The sequence below is a fragment of the Elephas maximus genome, chromosome 25 (genome assembly GCF_024166365.1).
Source record: "Elephas maximus indicus isolate mEleMax1 chromosome 25, mEleMax1 primary haplotype, whole genome shotgun sequence".
NCBI classification, from domain to species: domain Eukaryota; kingdom Metazoa; phylum Chordata; class Mammalia; order Proboscidea; family Elephantidae; genus Elephas; species Elephas maximus.
In genome coordinates, this window is record NC_064843.1 from 20,308,040 (window position 1) to 20,329,516 (window position 21,477).

Below are 21,477 nucleotides of genomic sequence, written 5' to 3' on the forward strand. Positions count from 1 at the left end.
CCCTCATGGGGGGCCGGCTGAGGCCTGCGACAGCTTTGGGCGCAGTTAGCCCGCCCCCCGCAGTCCCCGCCCCTCAGCCGAGCCGCCGGCCCCGCCGTCAGGGAAATCCGAGGCGACTCTGCGCGTCCTCCCGCCCCTGCCGGGCTGAGGGCGGGGCGCCCGGCCCAGGCCCGGCCCCTCGCTCACCGCCCCGCGGCCCCCTCCTTCCCCGGGCCGCCCGCCCGGCTCTTCGCCCCGCCCAGAGTGTGCCGGGAAAGGAAACCGAAAGCGTGCGGGGCCGGGCGGGGCCGCGGAGTTGCTTGGGCCAGAGCGAGCCGCCGGCCGCTGCGAGAGGACGCGCCGGAGCCGGTGAGTGGCCCCCGCTCCGCGCCCCGGCCCCGCACCTGCTCCTGTCCCGGCGCCGCGTCGGCCCGCCGCTGCCTGAGCCCCGGCGCCCCCTCACCTCCTCAGCATCCCGTCCTCTCTCCTCAGCACCCCAGCACCCCTTAGAGTCCCATCCCGTCCTCAGCGCCCAACACCTCCTTCACCCCCTGCCACCGCCCCACAGCGCCCCCGTACCCTCACAGCGCCCCCGTACCCCCTCAGCGCCCCCGTACCCCCACAGCGCCCCCGTACCCCCTCAGCGCCCCCGTACCCCCACAGCGCCCCCGTACCCCCTCAGCGCCCCCGTACCCCCTCAGCGCCCCCGTACCCCCTCAGCGCCCCCGTACCCCCACAGCGCCCCCGTACCCCCACAGCGGCCCCGTACCCCCTCAGCGCCCCCGTACCCCCTCAGCGCCCCCGTACCCCCTCAGCGCCCCCGTACCCCCACAGCGCCCCCGTACCCCCACAGCGCCCCCGTACCCCCACAGCGCCCCCGTACCCTCACAGCGCCCGCCTTTCCCACACCTCCCTCAGCAACCGCATCACCTCCTCGGTGATCTCCATCATTTCCTCAGCACCTCTTCACTTCCACTGCCCTCAGCACCTGCACCGCTCCACTCAGTGCCCCCGTCACCCCTTAGCGCCTCATCCCCTTCTCATTGCCCGACGTTTTCATCCCGCACCTCCACCGCCGCTCCGTGCCCCCGCATCCCCCTCAGCGCCATCATCTCTTCAATCATCTCTTCAGTGTTCCCATCATTCCCTCATCACCTCCTTCACCTCCTCTGCCCTCGGCACCTCTATCGCCCCATCACCCCCTTCCATTGCCCCATTACCACATCTGCCTCTGACTTCATCATCAACTTCCCCTGTATCCCCCAGCCGTCTGTACCCTCACTTTCTGCCCCAGCCACCCTCCCTTATCGACCTTTGTCTTCAACTCCTGTCATCTCATTCATCCCCATCCTCAGCACCCAAGACTCCCCATACCTATTTCAGACACCCCCATTATTTCAGCAAGCCCCCCACCCTCTTCTTCTTGAGACCCTCAAACCCCTTAGCAATCTCCCATCTGCCCTGCTGCTCCCTGCTTCAGCCTTGTGATGCTACCTTCCTTTATGCCACCACCCAACCCTAGCTCTCCCTTTATCCCATAATATTTCCATCAGGACCCTTGTACTCTCTCAGGACCCTGGAGACTGCCCCTGGAAACCCAACTCTGGCCTTCTTGCTTCAACCTTTTTTTCATTCCACGCTGATAATTATCTTTTGCTGCTAATTCTGACCTGCATACCAGCTTATCCATCCCCGATTTTCTTCTTCTGCCCTTTGGCCCCAAGTCCCAAAGAAACTCACTTTAGTCTGCTTTTTTTTCATAGCATTTTCTGTTCCCATATCTTACTCCCTTTCCTTGTCTTTTCTAACATTTCTTTTGTCCCAGAAAATTCCTGTTTTGTTTTGTTTTTTAACAAGAAGGAGAAGAAATTTTCCCTCAGGGAATTCTGGGCGGGGGTGGGGGGGGACCAGAAAACTAAATATTGAATCTGAGCCATGAGAGCCGGGTTTGATAAGATGAGGGAAGAGACTTGCCAAAAATATTCCCAGCAGGAAGGAAAGGGACTCCCTTTCTGATGAGAATAAAAACTATTCCACCTACAATGCCAAATCTATTCAAAGTTTCCAACTATGAATATTAGAAAACTCAGCAAGGGGAACGGACTCAAGAGGCCTTTTGCTGAGTACTCTGAGTCACGCACTCTATTCCTAGCCCCAGCTCACGTGATATGTATAAATTAGATTGAAAGTTCCCTCAAAGGGGCATTCTTTTCCTCTTACAGGACCAGTGTCAAAAATCATCAAGATAGAAGAAAGAGAAGGAAAGAATTGCAGATTTCTAAGTAGTCCTGAGGAAACAGCACTCTGTCCATGCTAAGCATCCTGGTTACTGAAATGTGTAATTTCTTTTCTCTTGATGCAGTAGAGCAAAGAGCTTAATCAGTTGGCTGCGTTCCAAAGAGTACGTTAAGGGATTAACTGCTCACTAATTATTTATAGACTATTTTTTTTATAGAGTAGTATAAACTATTAACTGCTGTATAAGTGCTGGATGCGATGGCGAGTACATGGTTTTGGATTAACAAAAATGTACTCCTCTTTACCCTGGCAACAATATTTGTCTGCTTTATAGGAAAGGAAAATGAAACCTAGCAACTGATGAAGTAACTTGACTAAAGGCATAAACCAAACATTAATTATGAATGGGAGTTGATGACATTTCTTCTACCCCATGAAAGTGCAAGGATAAAGGGAAGGATAACCTTAAAATTATCTAAATTGTGGATGTAATGTTTTATATCATAATTGGGCATTGTTGTGGGTTGTGTCCCCAGAAATATGTATTGGAATCCTAACCCCTACACCTGTGGATGTAATCGCATTTGGGAATAGGGTTTTCTTTGTTATGTTAACGAGGCCATATAAGTATCAGTATAGGGTGTGTCTTATACCTAATGACTTTTGAAATATGAAAAGAGCAGATTAAAAAGAGTGAAGCAAGCAAAAAGGGGAAAGATAGATGCCATGTAGAGATTGCCAAGGAACTGAGGAACAGAAGCTAAAAGAAACAAAGATTTTCCCCTAGAGCCTGTTTCCTGAATTTGGACTTCTAGCCTCCTAAACTGAGAAAATAAATGTCTGTTCATTAAAGCCACCCACTTGGGTTATTTCTGTTACAGTAGCACTAAAAAAACTAAGATAGGCATTCACAGAGCTGAGTACTTGTGCCCATCATTAAAATCTCCGTTTAACTCTTAGGTAACAAATTATTAAGATGTAGAGACAGTAAAATTGTCTCAATGCCATTTTGGGTTTTTTTTTTTTTTTTTTTTAGATGGCTATGTTTCAAGAGCACTGATAACTCTCAATCTGTCCAGATTTCCAGATAACTGAAAGTAACGTGAATGTGAAAAAATTCAGGTGACTCAGAAATGGAGAATAGAAGACCTTGGCCAGAGTCCAGGCCCAGGAATCCCCATAACAACCACAGAGGTGAGCAAGGTTTCACATCTAATGGAAAGAAAATTCTAATGATAACAGAAGGAAATTGGGTTCCCTGTGAATGAGCAGGACTGTCTAAGATTGCCTGCATGTCTCAAGAATGGCTTATTCCTTAGCTGCAGCATGAATGACTCTGAAGAATAGATAAAGCTCTCTCCTTTTCCTAAAAGATCTGATGAATGAGTACAGCTTATTTTAGCAGAAATAGAGATGGGGTGTCAGAAATGGAAACACCTACCTGGTCTAGAGCAGTGCTATCCAATAGAAATATAAGGCAAGCCAAAATGTAATTTTTAATTTTCTAGTAGCTTCATTTAAAAAAAATAGTGAAACTAATTTTTAAAATTCAGTACTAATTTAATTTTTTTAACCTAGTATATCCAAAATATCAGTATTTTACAATCGAATAATATTTTAATTATTGTAATACTTTAATAATTTTAATAATATCTTTTACTTACTCTCAAATACTCAGAAATTACCATTTCAAGATTTCATCAGTGTAAAAAAAAAAAGTTTAATGAGCTTTTTAACTTCTTGGTGCTAAGTCTTTGAAATCTGGTGTATATTTTACACATCTCAATTACAACTAGCCACATTTCAGGTGCTCGATCGCCACTTGTGGCCAGTGACTATGTATTCAACAGTTCAGGTCTAGAGTCTCAGTCACCAAGCAAAGTTAGTTCCACAAGCATCAGTCTACTGCAGTGATTGTTGTGTTTGCTCAGAACTTTCTGAAAAAAAGCGACCAAATGGGCTCCTGCTTTTCCCTGAATTTGCAGCGTGTCACCTGAGATTTAGCTGTGGAGCAAATAAGGAAGAACCATGGAATTTTATTTTATGAGCTGTGGGGACGTTGAAAATATGAGAAATGATACAATTTTGTATTCTACCAAGAAATCAAGTCTTCTAATAGATTAAAATATGAAAAGTAGAACTTTCTTAATGTAAAACAAGAAAAACACATAAATGGAGTTACCATTTGATGTCATGATATGGCACGATAATCTTGAAAATGTGCCTCTGAAGCTTTCATAACATTTTTATCTAATTTTGTTTTTAAAATCCCTAAGTCATTCATCCAAGTTGGGTGAGTCAGTTCTGGAGGAAAGGAAAGTGAAAAAAACAGGATTTGGGGTATGTTGGCCATGGTCATTCATGAATGTGTGGCAGATCTGTAGAGGAAAACCAGTGTGGCTTCATCCACCGTGTGATTTTGGCTTTCCAGTTTGTGCTGGGTGTGGCCCCCCCTCCCCACCACTTCCTGCCTGATGGTTGGTAATAGATAAGTACCATGGGGATGAAATCTGGCCACAGAAAGGAACAGAACTTAGTTTCATTTTCCAGTTTTCTGAAACAAAACTTAACTTTCTTCTTTTTTTTTTTTTTTTTAGTAACAGTTTTGTACTTGTTGTTAGGTGCCTCAGAGTCCATTTCAGCTCATAGTTGACCCCTTGTGTCAGAGTAGGACTGCCTCATAGGATTTTCTATGCTGTAATCTTTACAGGAGCAGATTGCCACATCTTTCCCCTGAGGAGCCACTGGTGAGTTCAAACTGGCAACCTTTCAGTTAGCAACCGAGCAGTTAATGGTTGCGCCATGAGGGCTCCTTAGAACAGTTTTAGGTGTACAGAAAAACTGCACAGAAAGTTTCTGTGTACTCTTTCTTCCCCCTGCGTACAGCTTCTCCTGTTAACAGCTTGTGTTAATGGCGTATTTGTTACAACTGAACTGACAGTGATACAATATTACTAGTCAAAGTCCATCGTTTGTCTAATACTCACTCTTTGTGTTACAGTTCTGTGGGATTTGACAAATGCGTAATGCTACATATCCACCATTGAGTTTCATTTTTCAGTTTCCTCACTATTCAAAAACATCTTGGTTAAAAAAAAAAAAAAAAACTCCACCTTCCCCTTTGCCATTTGAACTGCATTTGCTGATGCCAGGCAAAATTGAAGTAGCATTTTTCTTCATGATTTTATCCCACTTGATGTCTCTGTTGCCTGTGACATAATTGTTTAGTAGAACCAATGATCCTAGAAATCAATAGGGTATTCCCAATAGAAAATAACTACTAGTGCTATTAGTGATAACTAACATTTACTGAGTTTTTATGTGTCAGGTACTGTACTAAGCATTTTATAAACATTTAATCTTTACAGTAGCCCAGAAACTGAGGCTTAGAGATACTGTACAACTTGACCAAGGTTACACAGTGAGGAAGTGAGCAAACCTATATTTGAAGCAAGTATGCTTAGCCTTGAAACTCGTGTGTTGACTACTCTCTGACACTGGCAAGAGACTAGAAGCAATAAGCTCATCTTTTTGACCCTCTGAAACTTACGTCCCAGCCTGTAAGGATTAAATGAGATACCGTATTATTCATTCTGTAGCCTGCGTTAGGCACTCAACAGATATTTATTCCTTTTGCACCCTTTGAAATAGTATTTTCGTAATACATACAGCAACAATAATCATTTAGCTTACACTTGGCAGAAACTTCTTCTTTCTCCAAAAACCTGAGCTCCTTTGTTGTTTTAGAAAATGAGTATGTTCATTGTTGTCCTATTGGGTTTCCCTTCTCCCTTGTTTTTTGTGCTTACCTAGTATTCATTGTGTTTAGGGCCTGTGGATGGAGAATTATCACAAAGAGCTAGAAATCAGACCAGTAACGCAGCAGCCGGCGTTCTTAGAAGAGGAGCCAACCAGCCTGAAAGGCATCCTAGGGCCAACAACCATCTTGTTGCTTGCCGGCAAAGGGAAGAGAGGTTTGCAGCCATGGGCAGAAACCCACATCAGGACAGGAGGAACCATGAGGGGCAGGCCGCTGATGAAGCTAGAGGCCAAAGACATGGTCAGGAGAATGACACCAGGCGGAGAGATGGCAACCAGGAGGTAAGGAACCGCAGACCACCATGGCCCAATGAAAACTTCCAGCAGTGGCGGGCCCCCTACCAGAAGCCTGCAGAACAGCCTCAGCAGGTGAAGAGACTGGGCTACAAGTTCCTAGAAAGTCTTCTGCAGAAAGACCCCTCTGAGGTGGTCATCACCCTTGCCACAAGTTTAGGTCTGGAGGAGCTCCTGTCTCATTCTTCCATGAAATCCGCCTTCGTTGAGCTCATCTGCCAGGTTCTTCGTAAGGCTTGCAGCTCCAAAATGGACCGCCAAAGCGTTCTCCACGTGCTGGGCGTGTTGAAGAATTCTGAATTCCTCAGAGTCTGTCTGCCTGCATATGTGGTACGGATGATTACTGAACCCATTCCCGACATTCGAAACCAGTATCCGGAACACATTAGCAACATAATCTCCCTCCTCCAGGACCTTGTAAGCGTCTTCCCTGCCAGCTCTGTGCAGGAAACGTCCATGCTTATTTCCCTCTTGCCGGCTTCTCTTAATGCCTTGAGAGCCTCTGGTGTTAACATAGAAGAAGAGACAGAAAAGAACCTGGAAAAGGTTCAGACCATCATTGAACATCTGCAGGAAAAGAGGCGAGAGGGCACTTTAAGAGTGGACACCTTTACTCTAGTGCAATCTGAGGCCGAAGACCATGTTGACAGCTATCGGACCATGCCCATTTACCCTACCTACAATGAAGTACACATGGATGAGAGACCCTTTCTTCGCCCCAATATCATCTCCGGAAAATATGACAGCACCGCTGTTTATTTGGATACTCACTTCCGACTTCTTCGAGAAGATTTTGTCAGACCCCTACGGGAAGGGATTCTGGAGCTTCTTCAGAGCTTTGAAGACCAGGGCCTGAGGAAGAGAAAGTTTGATGACATCCGAATCTACTTCGATACCAGGATTATCACCCCCATGTGTTCATCATTAGGCATTGTCTACAAGGTGAAGTTTGACACAAAACCACTGAAGTTTATTCGCTGGCAGAATTCCAAGCGATTGCTCTATGGGTCCTTAGTGTGCATGTCCAAGGACAACTTTGAGACGTTTCTTTTTGCCACTGTGTCTAACCGGGAGCAAGAAGATCTCTGCCAAGGAATTGTCCAGCTCTGCTTCAACGAGCAGAGCCAACAGTTGCTAGCAGAGGTCAAGCCCTCTGACTCTTTCCTCATGGTGGAGACAACCGCGTACTTTGAGGCGTACAGACATGTCCTCGAAGGACTTCAGGAGGTCCAGGAGGAAGATGTCCCCTTCCAGAGAAACATTGTAGAGTGTGACTCTCATGTGAGGGAGCCAAGGTACTTGCTGGAAGGGGGCAGGTACGATTTCACCGCCTTGATAGAGAACCCCTCAGCCCCTGGGAAGTCTCTGAGGAACACCGAGGGTTTGAGACGTCCCAGAGTTAATGTCTTAGACCCCACTCAGTGGCCCTCAAAGGAAGCCCTGAAGCTGGATGACTCCCAGATGGAAGCCTTGCAGTTTGCGCTCACAAGGGAACTGGCTATTATTCAGGGACCTCCTGGAACAGGTAAGAGAGATAATTTTTCAGAGCACTTGACATCTGCTTATGAGATAGACAGGGGAGGTTTGGCTCTAAGTTCCTAGAATGTCTTATTTAGAACTATTCCCCTGAGATGGGCATCAAACTTGTTTATGAAGTAGTGTCTTATAGTGATTTTCCTATGGGCACCCACCGGCATACGTAATAATAGACTAAAATCATAAGGTTAGAAAAGATTGCTAGTGACCAAACTTAGGGAGATAGCACTGTCTGTGAATGACTGTTTTACACACTTTACATATGCTGATTCACTGCATCCTCACAATGACCCTATGCATTAGAAACCGTTATTATACCCATTTTACGGATGAGAAAACTAAGGCAAAGAGATGTTAAATAATGTATTGAAGCTCACACAGATGGTAAGTGACAGACCTAGGACTTGAACTCAGGTAGTCTGGCTCTAGAGTCCTGGCTCCTCTCTACCACACTGTGCTTGCTTCTCATGGAAACACACATCTCTACCTCTTCATCCCCCATATGCCACTCTGTAATCCTGCTCTGGAGCAGTAACTGCTATTAGCAGTTTGATGTGTATCTTTCTAGATGTTCTCCAAGATTGACACTGATATACCTCAGTGTTTCTATGTGTACTTAGATATTTATGTGCATACGCATATGCTTTTTCTGCTTTTTAAAATAATAAAAATAGGATCATGCTCTATATATTGGTCTATTTTTTTTTTCACGTAATACTTGTTATGGATATCTTTACATTACAGTGACATTTACAAATACACCTCATTCTTTTTACTGTCCCTGCGTATACTATTCCAGAGTATGAATATACCAACTTTTTTTTTTTTTTTTTTTGGTATTATACACAGAGCTACAGTAAATATCCATATAGATGTGTGTATATCTTTGGATACTCTGCCTATTATTATTTCTGTGATTTTTTTTCCTAATTATGGGGATTTACATTAATAGTTGTAATAAAACCTGTTACTGTAGAGTTGATTCCAACTCATACTGACCCTGTAGGACAGAGTGGAACTGCCCATAGGCACTGCCACATCTTTCCCATGGAGCAGCTGGTGGGTTTGAATCACCATACTTTCAGTTAGCAGCCAAGTGCTTGACTATGCCACCAGGTCTCCTCCCTAACGGTTATGACAAGCCAAAAAGCCAAACCTACTGCCATCGTGTCAATTCCTATATGAGAGAGTAGGACTGCCCCATAGGGTTTCCAAGGCTGTAAATCTTTATGGAAGCTGACTGCCACATCTTTCATCTGAGGAAGGGCTGATGAATTTGAACCTCTGTCTTTCAGTTAGCAGCTGAATGCTTAACTACTGCACCACCAGGGCTCCTTAATAGTTATAATAAACGAAACCCATTGTCCCTGAGTTGATTCCAACTCATAGCGACCCTATAGGACAGAGCAGAACCGCCCTATAGAGTTTCCAAGGAGCACCTGGTAGATTCAAACTGCTGACCTTTTGGCCGTAGCTCTTAACCACTACACCACCGCGGTTTCCAATAGTTATAATAAAAAAAAACCCAAACCCATTGTCACAGAGTCAATTCTGACTCATAGCCATCTACAGGACAGTAGAACTGCCCCATAGAGTTTCCAAGGAGCGCCTGGTGGATTCAAACTGCTGGTCTTTTTTTTTTAGCAGCCATAGCTCTTAACCACTATGCCACTAGGGTTTCCAGGAGTTATAATAAAAAAAATCACCCTTCCAAAAAGATATACCAATTTGTACTCCCACCAAAAATGAATTAGTTTTCCCATCTCCTTACATTGTTTTCAGCATTATAGGTTTTTAGCTTTTTCAGTTTTTGCTGATCTGAGAAATTAAAAATTTTGGCTCATTATTAATTTTATGTTTTAATAAAAAATAGTTCATAATTTTAAAAAGAAGTCCTTGTCTTCCTCCTTCCCTTATCCCACTCAGTCTCCCTCACTAGAGCAAACAGTGTTGTCAGTTTGCTGTGTACCCTTCCAGAGATAAGCTGTGAATATTAAGCAGGTACAGACTTTCTTTTTTAACCCAATATGTTATAAACACTGTTACCCACCTTTCTTTGCTTACTTATAACTTGGAGACCCATTCATATTGATATATAGCGTCTCATTCTTGTTTAGACTGCATATCGTTCCATTCTATGGCTAGATCATGATCTATTGAAAGGCTCACTGCTACAAACAATATTTCAGTGAATAGCCTTGTTTGTGAATCATTTCGCACATGAACAGGATATACCTAGAAGAAAAATTCTTAAGAGAGCTATTGAGTCAAAGAATATGTGCATTTGTAGTTTTAATAGGTAGTGCCAAATTGCCATCTGACAATGTATATATCACAGTAATTTAATTTGTATTTCTTTAATTAAAAATGAGATTAAAAAAGAAGAATGAGATTAAATATCCTTTCTTGCATTTATTAGGTATTTATATTTCTGCTGCTGTGGATTGTCTTTTTATATTCTTTGCCCATGTTTCTGTTGAATTGCTTCTCTCTGTTATTGATTTGTAGGAGCTGTTTGTATATTCAAGATCTGCATATTGTAAATAATTTTCCCTGTTACCACTTGAATTGGGACGCTTTAGCTCCAAGTATAGAAATATTTCAGGCTAGTTTAAGACACACATGTGTACACACATACACAGTTACTAGGGAAGGGCCTACCTGTGAGTATGCGGGGAGGTAGTAAAGGGGATCATTTTTGGAGTGAAATCCCAGTAAGTATCTACTCTAAGGGGTAAATAGAAGGAAGCATTGGGGAGGGGATAGAGTAAATATTACAAAGATTCACCTTCCTATTGAAGTATCTTTATCCATCCAGCCCTCCAAACTAGAAACCTAGGAGTTACCCTTTTCTGTTTACTTTCCCCTATAGCCAAACTGTTACCAAGTCCCAATCAATTTTACCTTTGAAACATCTCCCATCTTCCTACTTATCTCTGCTACTGGAGCCAAACTTCAGTTCTCACTCACCTAGAAGATGGCAAGAGCCTCCTGACCAGTCTACCCGCATTCCCTCTTGCCCACTCCTACTCACTTGTAACTTCCCCAGGGAAGTCTCTTCCAGTTTCATCAGCAAGGCCAAAATCCCAGTTATATGGTTTCTTGGTACCATGTATTTCTTTGTTTCCACATTTACAATTTCACGTTTGTTTGTATGGTTAGTTATTCTTTCTCTTCTATAGGTTTTAAGATTCAGAAGGATAAGAACCTTGTCTGTTTTGCTCACTATTGTATCTCTAGCATCTAACCCAGTGCCTGCACCTAGTAGACACTCAAAAAATATTATTTGAAGGAAAAAAAAGGTAGTAAGAAATTGTTACTTATCATGTTGTGTTAAAATCTTCATTTTTGTTATATTGCTCCCTCACTCAACTTTGAAGTTTTTTGAGGACAGTGGCTATCTTACTCAGCCTCACACAATGTAGGAATTTAGTGGTTTATAGACTTAATTAAGTGCCAATTATTAATGAACCTATAACTCTGACTCTAGTGCTGATTTCTATAATGAACTTTTCCCTCCCATCACAAAGGCGAGTCTGCCGTGGTATATAAAAGCATTTCTAAAAGAATTTTCCACATGAAATTGGGAACAACCTATATGTCCATCAATAGGGAACCGACTAAAAAAATACCTTACAGCTGTAAAAAACAAGAATTCTTTTTATGTACTGATAGAGAACGACCTCCAAGATACAGTAATTGAAAAAAAGCAAGATGTAAAACAGTGAAAATAGTCCACTATTCTTCATATTACAAAAAAAACTTTGGCGGGCAGACCTAGAAAAAAATACATGTGCATACTTGTATGTGCTTAGAATGACTCTCTGGAAAATTACATAAGAAACTGGTACCATTTGGTGCTTTCGGGGAGAGGAACTGGGTGACAAGGGGACAGAAATGTGAGGGGGACTTTGTACAACATAGCCATTTGTACTTGGATTTGAAATCAGCTGAATGTACTACCTTTAAATTTTTTAAAACAATTGCTGTAAGTAATTACTCTTTTAGAAAGTATATTTTTAAACTCATTCTTTTTCTGTTTTCTAGGCAAAACCTATGTAGGTCTCAAAATTGTTCAGGCCCTTCTAACCAACGAGTCTGTTTGGCAAGTTAGCCGCCAGAAGTTTCCTATCTTGGTTGTGTGTTACACTAATCATGCTTTGGACCAGTTTCTGGAAGGTAATATCTATAGGCAAAATTGTTCTCTATCAAGATGTTTACAGTTGAACTTGAAACAGCACTGTCAGTAGCTTTTTCTGTTGCTCCTTGAATAAACTTCACAGTCTTTATCATGACCTTCCAGGCCAGATGGGATCTCCCCAGCCTAACTCTGAACCTCATCTCCTACCTCTTCCCTTGTCCTCCCTAACTCTACTTATGCTGGTTATCTTCAATTCCTTGAGCTCCTCTGGTTTCTCCTTCAGCTCCTGCTGTTCCCCCTGCCTGGAATGCATTTTTTTTCCCTATCCCCCTCCCTCCCTCTTGAGCCCATCCAGCCTAGCTGGCTCCAACTCATTCTTCAGGTCTCACTTTAAAAAGAAGACTTCAGGTGGACTTTCCCTGCTGCCCCGAATAAGGTTAAGTCTCCTTTGGTACTTTTTTCTTTATAGGCTTAGCATATGTGTGATGGATTTTTTTTATAATCAATTTCATGTGTCCCTACCCTAGACTATAAACACTGTGAGGGCTCGTCCTATTTCTTGCCGTATTCACAGATTCTGGCACATATTAGGCACTCAAAAAATACTAATTGCATGAATGAATGAATAAGTATATGCTTTTCCTTCTGCTTAGAATATTTTTTCACTCTTCCTGTATCTTACTTTCACCTAGGTAAATATTTCTTATTCATAGAGTCTCAACTATTAAAAAAAAAACAACTCAAGAATTAGATCTCTACCCCACCGAGACTAGTATCATGTGCTTAAAATACTTAGTGCACTTATCACTGTTGTAATAAATTGTTTAATGAGTATTTTTTCTGCTAGACTAAGACATGAGAACAGATCAGGAACTGAGTCTGTGTTTTAACTGCCATAGCTCAGCACCTAGCACATGCCTGGCACATAATAATCAGTAAGTATCTGTAGGATGAATGAGAGATAGATAACTTCTACTGGATGTTTGCTTTGTGCCAAGCCCTGAAGCTAGGAGCTTTAAAGATACTATCTCATTTTCCATACGGTAGGGGGAACCCTATAAGGAAGATATTTTTTAAAAAAACCAAACCCACTGCTGTTGAGTCAATCCCAACTCATAGCGACCCTGCAGACAGAGTAAAACTGCCCCATCGGGTTTTCAAGGCTGTAAATCTTTATGGAAGCAGACTGCCACATCTTTCTCCCAAGGAGCGGCTGGTGGGTTCGAATCACCAACCTTTCAGGTAGCAGACAAGTGCTTGAAACTGAGGCTTAGTTAAGTAAGTTTCCCCAGGTTATACAGCAATAAGTGGTGGAGCCAAGATTTGGGTCCCTGATTGTCTGATTCCAAAGTCCGTGCTCTTAAGCACTACACTTTATTGCTCTGCAGGTCACATCTTCTCTAGGGCCTTCTTGCTCATTAATGAGGTAAATTTCTTGTCAGCACCAGTTTGTCCCTAAGGGCAGTGTGGAAAAAGGTCCAGGGACCAGCTGAGACAAGATCCCAAACACACAGCCCCCCTCCTGAGAGAACTCAACATAGGTCCTCTCCGCTCTGCTATGCTTCACTTTGTTCCACAGGCATCTACAGCTGTCAAAAGACCAGCATCGTGAGGGTGGGTGGAAGGAGCAGCAGTGAAATCCTGAAGCAGTTCACCCTGAGGGAGCTGAGGAACAAGCGAGAATTCCGCCGTAGCCTCCCTATGCACCTCCGAAGGGCCTACATGAGTGTAAGTCCCAGCTTTGGACTGTCTGAGCTTTCTGGATTTGGAGGCTGCTCAAAGCTGTGAAGGACCCTCCTGATCAAAAGGAGGGAAAATACAGAACAGAATTTCTAATTCTCATGGACTCCAGACTCTCTGGAGCCATGGAGACTCTATAATCCCCCAGAACTCTTGCCCTGAGATAATTTTTTTTTTTTTTTTATTGTACTTTAAGTGCTTGAAGTGGAAGTTTGTAATACAAAAACTAATACACATCTGGCTGTGTACTCCTAGCTGCTCTTGCCCTAAGGAGACAACACAGTCCTCGTCTCCACCCTGTATTGCCTGTGTCTTTTCAACCAGCTCCTGTCCCCGTCTGCCTTCTCATCTCACCTCTAGACAGGAGCTGCCCACATAGCCTTATGTATCTCCTTGAGCCAAAAAGCTCACTCCTCACCAGTATCATTTTCTGTCTTATAGTCCAGGCCAATCCGTGTCTGAAGAGTTGGCTTCAGGAATGGTTCCAGTCTTGGACTAACAAAGCGCCAGGGGACCATGACCTCCAGGGTCCTTCTAATCTCAGTCAGACCATTAAGTCTGGTCTTTTGATGAGAATTTGAGGTCTGCATCCCTGTGTTCTTCTGCTCCATCAGGGATTCTTTGTTGCGTTCCCTGTCAGGGCAGTCATTGGTGGTAGGCGGGCACCACCTAGTTCTTTCAGTCTCAGGCTGATGTAGTCTCTGGTTTATGTGGCCCTGTCTCTTGGGCTCATCTTTACCTTAGTCTTTGGTGTTCTTCATTCTCCTCTGCTCCAGGTGGGCTGAGACCAATTGATGCATCTTAGATGGCCACTTGATAGTATTTAAGACACCAGACGCCGCGCACCAAAGTGGGATGCAGAACGTTTTCTTAATACATTTTGTTATGCCAGTTGACCTAGATGTCCCCTGAAACCATGGTTCCCAAACCCCCATCCCTGCTACTCTGGCCTTTGAGGCGTTTGGTTGTATTCAGGAAACTTCTTTGCTTTTGGTTTAGTTCAATTGTGCTGACCTCTATTGTACTGTGTGTTGTCTTTCCCTTCACCTAAAATAGTTCTTGTCTACTATTAGTGAATAGCCCCTCCCTCCCCACCCTCGTAACCATCAAAGAATATTTTCTTCTGTGTTTCAGCTATTTCTCGAGTTCTTATAATAGTGGTCTCATACAATATTTGTCCTTTTGCAGCTTACTAATTTCACTCAGCATAGTGCCTTCCAGATTCCTCCACGTTATGAGATGTTTCACGGATTCATCATTGTTCTTAATCGTTGTGTAGTATTCCATTATGTGAATATACCATTATTTATCCATTCATCCATTGATGGGCACCTTGGTTGCTTCCATCTTTTTCCTGTTGTAAACAGTGCTGCAGTGAACTTGAGTGTGCATACATCTGTTTGTGTAAAAGCTTTTATTTCCCTAGGATATATTCCAAGGAGTGGAATTGCTGGATCGTATGGTAGTTCTATTTCTAGCTTTTTAAGGAAGCGCCAAATCAATTTCCAAAGCGGTCGTACCATTTTACATTCCCACCAGGAGTGTATATGTGTTCCAGTCGCCCTCAGATAATTTTTAAACCTTAAACTAAAATTATCCCCTGAAGTCTTCTTAAAACCAGACGATAGTTTAGCTTAACTAGTAAAGAATGCCTGCCTTGAGCATTATACTCTTTTAAGATCTATCTATATGGAATCAAATTGACAACGCAACTGGAAAGAATACATGGGAACCTTAGAGGGGCAATGAGTTGATGTTAATGGAGGAGAAACAACTCCAAAAAGGAGGGTGAGAATGGTTCCGCAACTCAAAGAATGTAGTCAGTGTCACCGAATTATACATGTAGAAACTTGCATTGGTGTCTATTTTTGCTGTGTATGTTCTCCACAACAGCCAAAAAAAGGGAGAAGAAATTATTTAAAAAAAAAAAAAAAAAGCTATGAAGGACCCAAGTTCCTTCTGGCATTCCAATCATGGTGAGACCTTTGCCCTCATGATCCAAGATGAACAAAGAATGAAAGGCACACTGACCTACCCACCCTCCTGTCTCCACTAGGACCTTAAGCCTACTTTCCCCAAACCATGCACAGCACTTCTACTTATATCCCATTGACCAGAACTTAATCACCGAGCCAAGTCTAGCTCCAAGGGAGCCTGGGAAATCTTATCCTTTAGCTGGGTAGCAGTGTGCCCAACTAAAAGTCTGAGTTCCTATTACTAAGGAAAAAAGAGAACAGATAATTAAGAGGCTAGAAGTCTCTGCCACGGTGTCCTTGACATGTTTTTCTGTTGGATTCTTTTTCTTACTGTCTTTTAGACATTTTGGATGCTCATCTTTTGGTTTCAAGACCACGGTAATGTGCCTCAGGAAACTGATTTGTTGACTGGTCTATTTGTTGTTCTCTCTCCTTGCTGTTCCTGTCTTAGCTTTGGCTTTCCTCAAGGCAGGGACTGAGTTTGGGGGATGATGGATGTTTCCTCCTCATTTTTTTTCTCTGTTCCTTGCAGATCATAACGCAGATGAAGGAGTCAGAGCAAGAGCTACATGAAGGGGCCCAGTCCCTGGAGTGCACCATGCACGGTGTGCTACGGGAACAGTCCCTAGAGAAGTACATCTCTGTCCGGCACTGGAAAAGCCTGACGAATGGACCAGTACAGGTAGGGGTCAACCCTGGGAGCCACAAGCATCCCGCTTGCCCCCAACTGGAGCAGCAGAGTTTTAGCTCTTTGGTAATCTGATGCTGCCATTATGTGAAAAGTTCCCTTTCATAACGGGAGGCAGCAGAGTGTAGTGGTCAAAAACAAGACTCGGGAGCCAATCTGCTAGATTCGAATCCTGCTTAGCTTTTAATTTCTCTGTGCCTGTTTTCTCTTTTATCAAGTGGGCATAATAACAGCATTAAGTTGAACCATATAAAATTGCCAATATTTGTAAATTTGACTTGTAAAAACAGCAATTTCTTATGGATCAGCTTAATTCTTATCTCACAGGATTGTCACTAGAATAAACAATATTTCCAAACCTGTTAACATAATAAAATCATAACGAGAGGTTTGCTGTCAACAGATCTAGGTCATGTGGACTGACTGTGTGACTTGGGCCAGTGTGATCCTCAGGCCCCTCAGTAGGGATAAATAATGCCTCCCTTTGAAAGCTCTTGTAAGAAGTACGTAATTGAGATGATCTCTATGAAGTAGCTGACCAGGAACACATGCAGTGGTAGCTTTATCGTCATTGGTTTGGTGATTTCAGGGACTGCAGACCAAAAGCCTAAAGGGGTTAATTCCGTCATGTAAGTGAGCAAAGCAGGCTAGATGTGAGACAGTAGGAAGTAGAGAGGACTCTGGCAAGCTGGAAAAGGGGTGGCAGCAATCTAGTTCCCACCATTTGCTGTCATTCAGGAACGTACGTCCATTGTTGCCATAGCTCCTGATTTTGTCAAAACAGGCAGAAAGTTTTGGTTTTTTTTGAAGAAATACTGTGATTTTTAAAATTGAGCACAAGCCATAGTGAATGTTCCAATTGCCCAAGGGGCCCCAACTTCAACCTCTGAATTTTAAAGGAATTATTGTTTAATCCTTAGAGGAGACTGTGCCTTCACACTGGCTGCCAGGGAATTCTCATAACTGATGGTTCTTCCTTCCTCAGGATACCGAGTGGGTGAGCTTCCAGGGATGGAAACATTCCATGATGCTGGAGTGGCTGGGTCTAGGTGTCGGTTCTTTCACCCAAGGTATTGCTCCAGCAGGGCCTGAGATTACAGGTAAGGAGTGCACGTCTACCTACAATCACATCTTAAGGTAGAATATGGTAAAGACCAGAACAGCGAGACTTAAAAGTAATACCTGGAATATATTAAAGAGCTATGAATCGGTAAGGGAAAGACAAATAACTTGGTAGGAAACCAGATAAAAGATTTTAACAGGCATATCACAAACAAGGGAATCCTAATGCCCAATAAACATAAAAAAGTGCTCATTAGAAATTAGGGAAATTAAATGGTGCCCGGCCACAACTGATGACTGCCCTGACAGGGAGCACAACAGAGAACCCCTGAGGGAGCAGGAGAACAGTGGGATGCAGAGCCCAAATTCTCACAAAAAGACCAGACTTAATGGTCTGACTGAGACTAGAGGAATCCCGGCGGCCATGGTCCCCAGACCTTCTGTTGGCCCAGGATAGGAACCATCCCCGAAGACAACTCATCAGACATGGAAGGGACTGGACAATGGGTTGGAGAGAGATGCTGATGAAGAGTGAGCTACTTGTATCAGGTGGACACTTGACACTGTGTTGGCATCTCCTGTCTGGAGGGGAGATGGGAGGGTAGAGAGGGTTAGAAACTGGCAAAACTGTCACGAAAGGAGAGACTGGAAGGAGGGAGTGGGCAGACTCATTGGGGGGAAAGTAAATGGGAGTATGTAGTAAGGTGTATATAAGCTTATATGTGACAGACTGACTTGATTTGTAAACTTTCACTTAAAGCACAATAAAAATTATTTAAAAAAAAAGAAATTAGGGAAATTAAAACAAAAATGAAATACAGTATTACACACCCACGAGATTGGCAAAAACGAAGAAGTTTGATATAATTGAGTGTTGATGAGAATGTGGTGTGATGGGAACTCTGATACACTGCTACTGGGGGTATAAATTGTCACAACCGCTTTACGATAGCAGAAAAACAGAAGGAACTCAAATGTTCATCAACATGTGTACAGTGGATGAATCAGTTATGGTCTATTCAGAAAGCAAAATACTGTGCACCAGTGAAAATGAATTACAGCACATAGAGTAACACAGATGAACGTTAAAAGCGTGATGCTGACTAAAAGCAAGTTACAGAAAAATATGTGCATGATCCCATTTATATAGAGCTCAAAAATAGTCAAAATTAGATGATGTGTTGTTTAGAGGTATATATACAGCATATATGTAATAAATTTATTAAAAAAAAACAACAAGGAAATGAGTAATACAAAATTCAGGTTCAAAGGGCCCACAAGGCTCTTTAAAGAAGCTGGTAATTATTTGCCTCTTGACTTAGATGGACGGTACCTGGATGTTCATTTTATATATTTTTATTACTCTTTAAGTTGCATATATACATTGTATACTTTTTGGTATGTATGTTTGCCATTAAGAAAAACCTCTTTTTAAAAAGGTATATGTGCATATAACCCACTGCCGTCGAGTCGATTCTGACACGTAGTGACCCCATAGAGTTTCTAAGACTATAAATCTCTATAGTAGCAGACTGCTACATCTTTCTCCTGCAGAGCCGCTAGGGCTTTCAAACCACCGACTTTTCAGTTAGCAGGCAGTTGCTTTAACCACTGTGCCACCAGGGTTTTCAGTCACCTCATGTGCATGTAAAAGCTGGACTTTGAATAAGGAAGACCAAAGAAGAATTGATGCCTTTGAATTATGATGTTGGCGAAGACTATTGAATATACCATGGACTGCCAAAAGAACAAACATATTTGTCTTGGAAGAAGTATAGTCAGAATGCTCCTTAGAAGCGAGGATAGTGAGACTTTGTCTCACATACTTTGGATATGTTATCAGGAGGGACCAGTCCCTGGAGAAGGACATCACGCTTGGTAGAGAGTCAGCAAAAAAGAGGAAGACCCTCAACTAGATGTATTGACACAGTGGCTGCAATGATGGGCTGAAGCATAACAACGATTATGAGGATGGCACAGGACCGGGCAGTGTTTCATTGTGTTGTACACAGGGTCGCTGTGAGCCAGAACCAACTCTACGGCACCTAACAACAACAACCTGAGTGTATGATTTTAGAATTAAAAAATGTAACAAGAAAGTAAGAAACCTAAGTCTTCCTCCCTTCACTCGCATTCCTCCCAGTTTCCTTCCCTGGTGGTAAACACTTACACCTCTTGGGAATGTCTTCATGCATCTGAGTTCTTCCCCATCTTTTGGCTTCGAGAGTCGCCATCCTTGTCCTGCTTTCCTCTTTTAGCCCAGGCAGAAGGGGAGGAGGAGGAAGAAGGTGAAGAGGAGGCTTCACTGATCAATATTGCAGAGGAGGCCGATCTGATTCAAGCAGACCGGGTGATTGAGGAGGAAGAGGTGGTGAGGCCCCGGCAGAAGAAGAAAGAAGAGAATGGAGCAGACCAGGTGTTGGCGAAAATGCTTCTGGCCATGAGGCTAGACAACCGTGGCCAAGGGACAGCAGCTGGGCAGGAGCAAGCCACAGAAGAGTGGCAGGTAAACCCACTTCCTCATGGCCCCTGAAAGCCCTTATAGAATCGGAAACAGAAGGGCACCTATTAATGCCAGGTGGGTAGGGGCTAGACAGTTGGGAGACAGCCTTAAGAGTATCTATTTTGACCAGAACCTCAGCCCTTTGTTTGCCTCAACTTCTGTTACAGCATAGTCACCTCATCTTCACAATTTACTTAATGTAGCTCATTTGACAACCTAACCCTGGTGTAAGATAGGCCCAGTTCCCAGGGGTATAAAAATAATGACTCTCCAGAGGGTCCCTGGCAGGAAATGCCAACTTAGAAAGACAGGAAGCAGGTAGCCAAGTGCTTCTCTAGAACTTTTAGAAGAAAGCAGCACATGTGAGTCAGAGCAAACACTTCCGATCTCAGTGCTTGGTGCTTTCAGGGACGTTGTCTTCTTAACCCAAACTGTGTCTGTGAACATGCATTAAAATTTTAGAGGCTTAAGATAAAAGAGATGAAGCAGGCCCTACATTCAGGCTGCACAGAATCCAGCCTCACTGACACTGTGATCTGATACTTCTTTTAAAGACAGAATGGTTTGAATGCCAAGATGTCTGCATACAGACTTTTCCTCTGCTCCTTCCCTTGGTTGAGCCCAGTGGTCCTCAGAATTTACCATGCATTACTATGGCAGTAGAGGCTGGGTACTCAAAACAACATCTTCTGAACCCCACTGACAATTTAAGAGAATTTCAAAGGCAACTTGGACTAGGTGTAAATTTTATACCTGTCTGCTAGCTTTTGAATCTAATCTCCTGGTTCACTTCGACATCACTGTATGTGATGGAAGAAGTCGTGATCCCAGTTCCTGGAAGTATGAGTCACTGCATGTACAGCTGTAAATAGGCACCTCTGCCATGTGGCCTCAAAAGGGGTTTTGTTTGTTTTTGAGGCAAGGGAGATCTATAATATCGTGACATCCATCTCGCATGCCAATCCCTCTTGTTCTCAGACTCAGGGACAGAGCCAGGGGAGAGCACTTTCTCCTAAATGGTACATTTCAGCTGTTCATTAAAGGTACTGTGTTGACATGATGGCTTTAAGACTATCTAGCAGGCCCTGTGCCAAGGCCTGTGCTAGGCACCAGCAGCTAGGCACTGTTGTGCAGCATTCAACAAGACATTTACCACCCCACCTTACTGTCGACACATGTGTTTTAGGAAAAAGAAACAGTATGGTCAAAAGCTGTTCAGTGCTACCTAGTGTCAGCATTACTCTAAATGCTTTCCATGTACTTCCTCCTTCCATTGATCCAGCACGCCTATGAAAAGGTGCTGTTATTATTCCTATTTTATGTAGGGGATGCTGAGGCACATAGAGGTTTAAGCAGCTTGCTGTAGGTCCCACAGCTAGTAAGAGGTAGAGTAGGGCTTTGAACCCAGGCTGACTGGCTCTGTAGGCATTGTTCTTAGCTACTTTGCAATGGAAACATTTGTTGTGAGAGTGTGAGATACTCAGAGTTCATCAGAGGTGGC

At 43.4% G+C, this 21,477-nt stretch overlaps 1 protein-coding gene across 4 annotated transcripts in view; it reads left to right on the top strand.

Annotated features, from left to right (window-relative positions):
• The first annotated feature begins 257 nt into the window (after positions 1 to 257).
• ZNFX1 (zinc finger NFX1-type containing 1) overlaps positions 258 to 21,477 on the top strand; it is a 30,248-nt gene continuing 9,028 nt past the window's right edge. Inside the window, exons 1-9 of one of the 4 annotated variants that reach the window (XM_049868911.1) lie at positions 273 to 348; positions 2,202 to 2,380; positions 3,254 to 3,411; positions 6,047 to 7,855; positions 11,914 to 12,045; positions 13,587 to 13,735; positions 16,256 to 16,405; positions 17,397 to 17,511; positions 19,732 to 19,979. In XM_049868911.1, coding sequence (XP_049724868.1) covers positions 3,351 to 3,411; positions 6,047 to 7,855; positions 11,914 to 12,045; positions 13,587 to 13,735; positions 16,256 to 16,405; positions 17,397 to 17,511; positions 19,732 to 19,979 — 2,664 coding nt within the window. In that variant the 5' untranslated portion in view covers positions 273 to 348; positions 2,202 to 2,380; positions 3,254 to 3,350. Of the gene's footprint in view, positions 349 to 2,201; positions 2,381 to 3,253; positions 3,412 to 6,046; positions 7,856 to 11,913; positions 12,046 to 13,586; positions 13,736 to 16,255; positions 16,406 to 17,396; positions 17,512 to 19,731; positions 19,980 to 21,477 lie in introns of all 4 variants that reach the window. The other 3 variants (XM_049868912.1, XM_049868909.1, XM_049868910.1) reach the window with 3 other exon arrangements.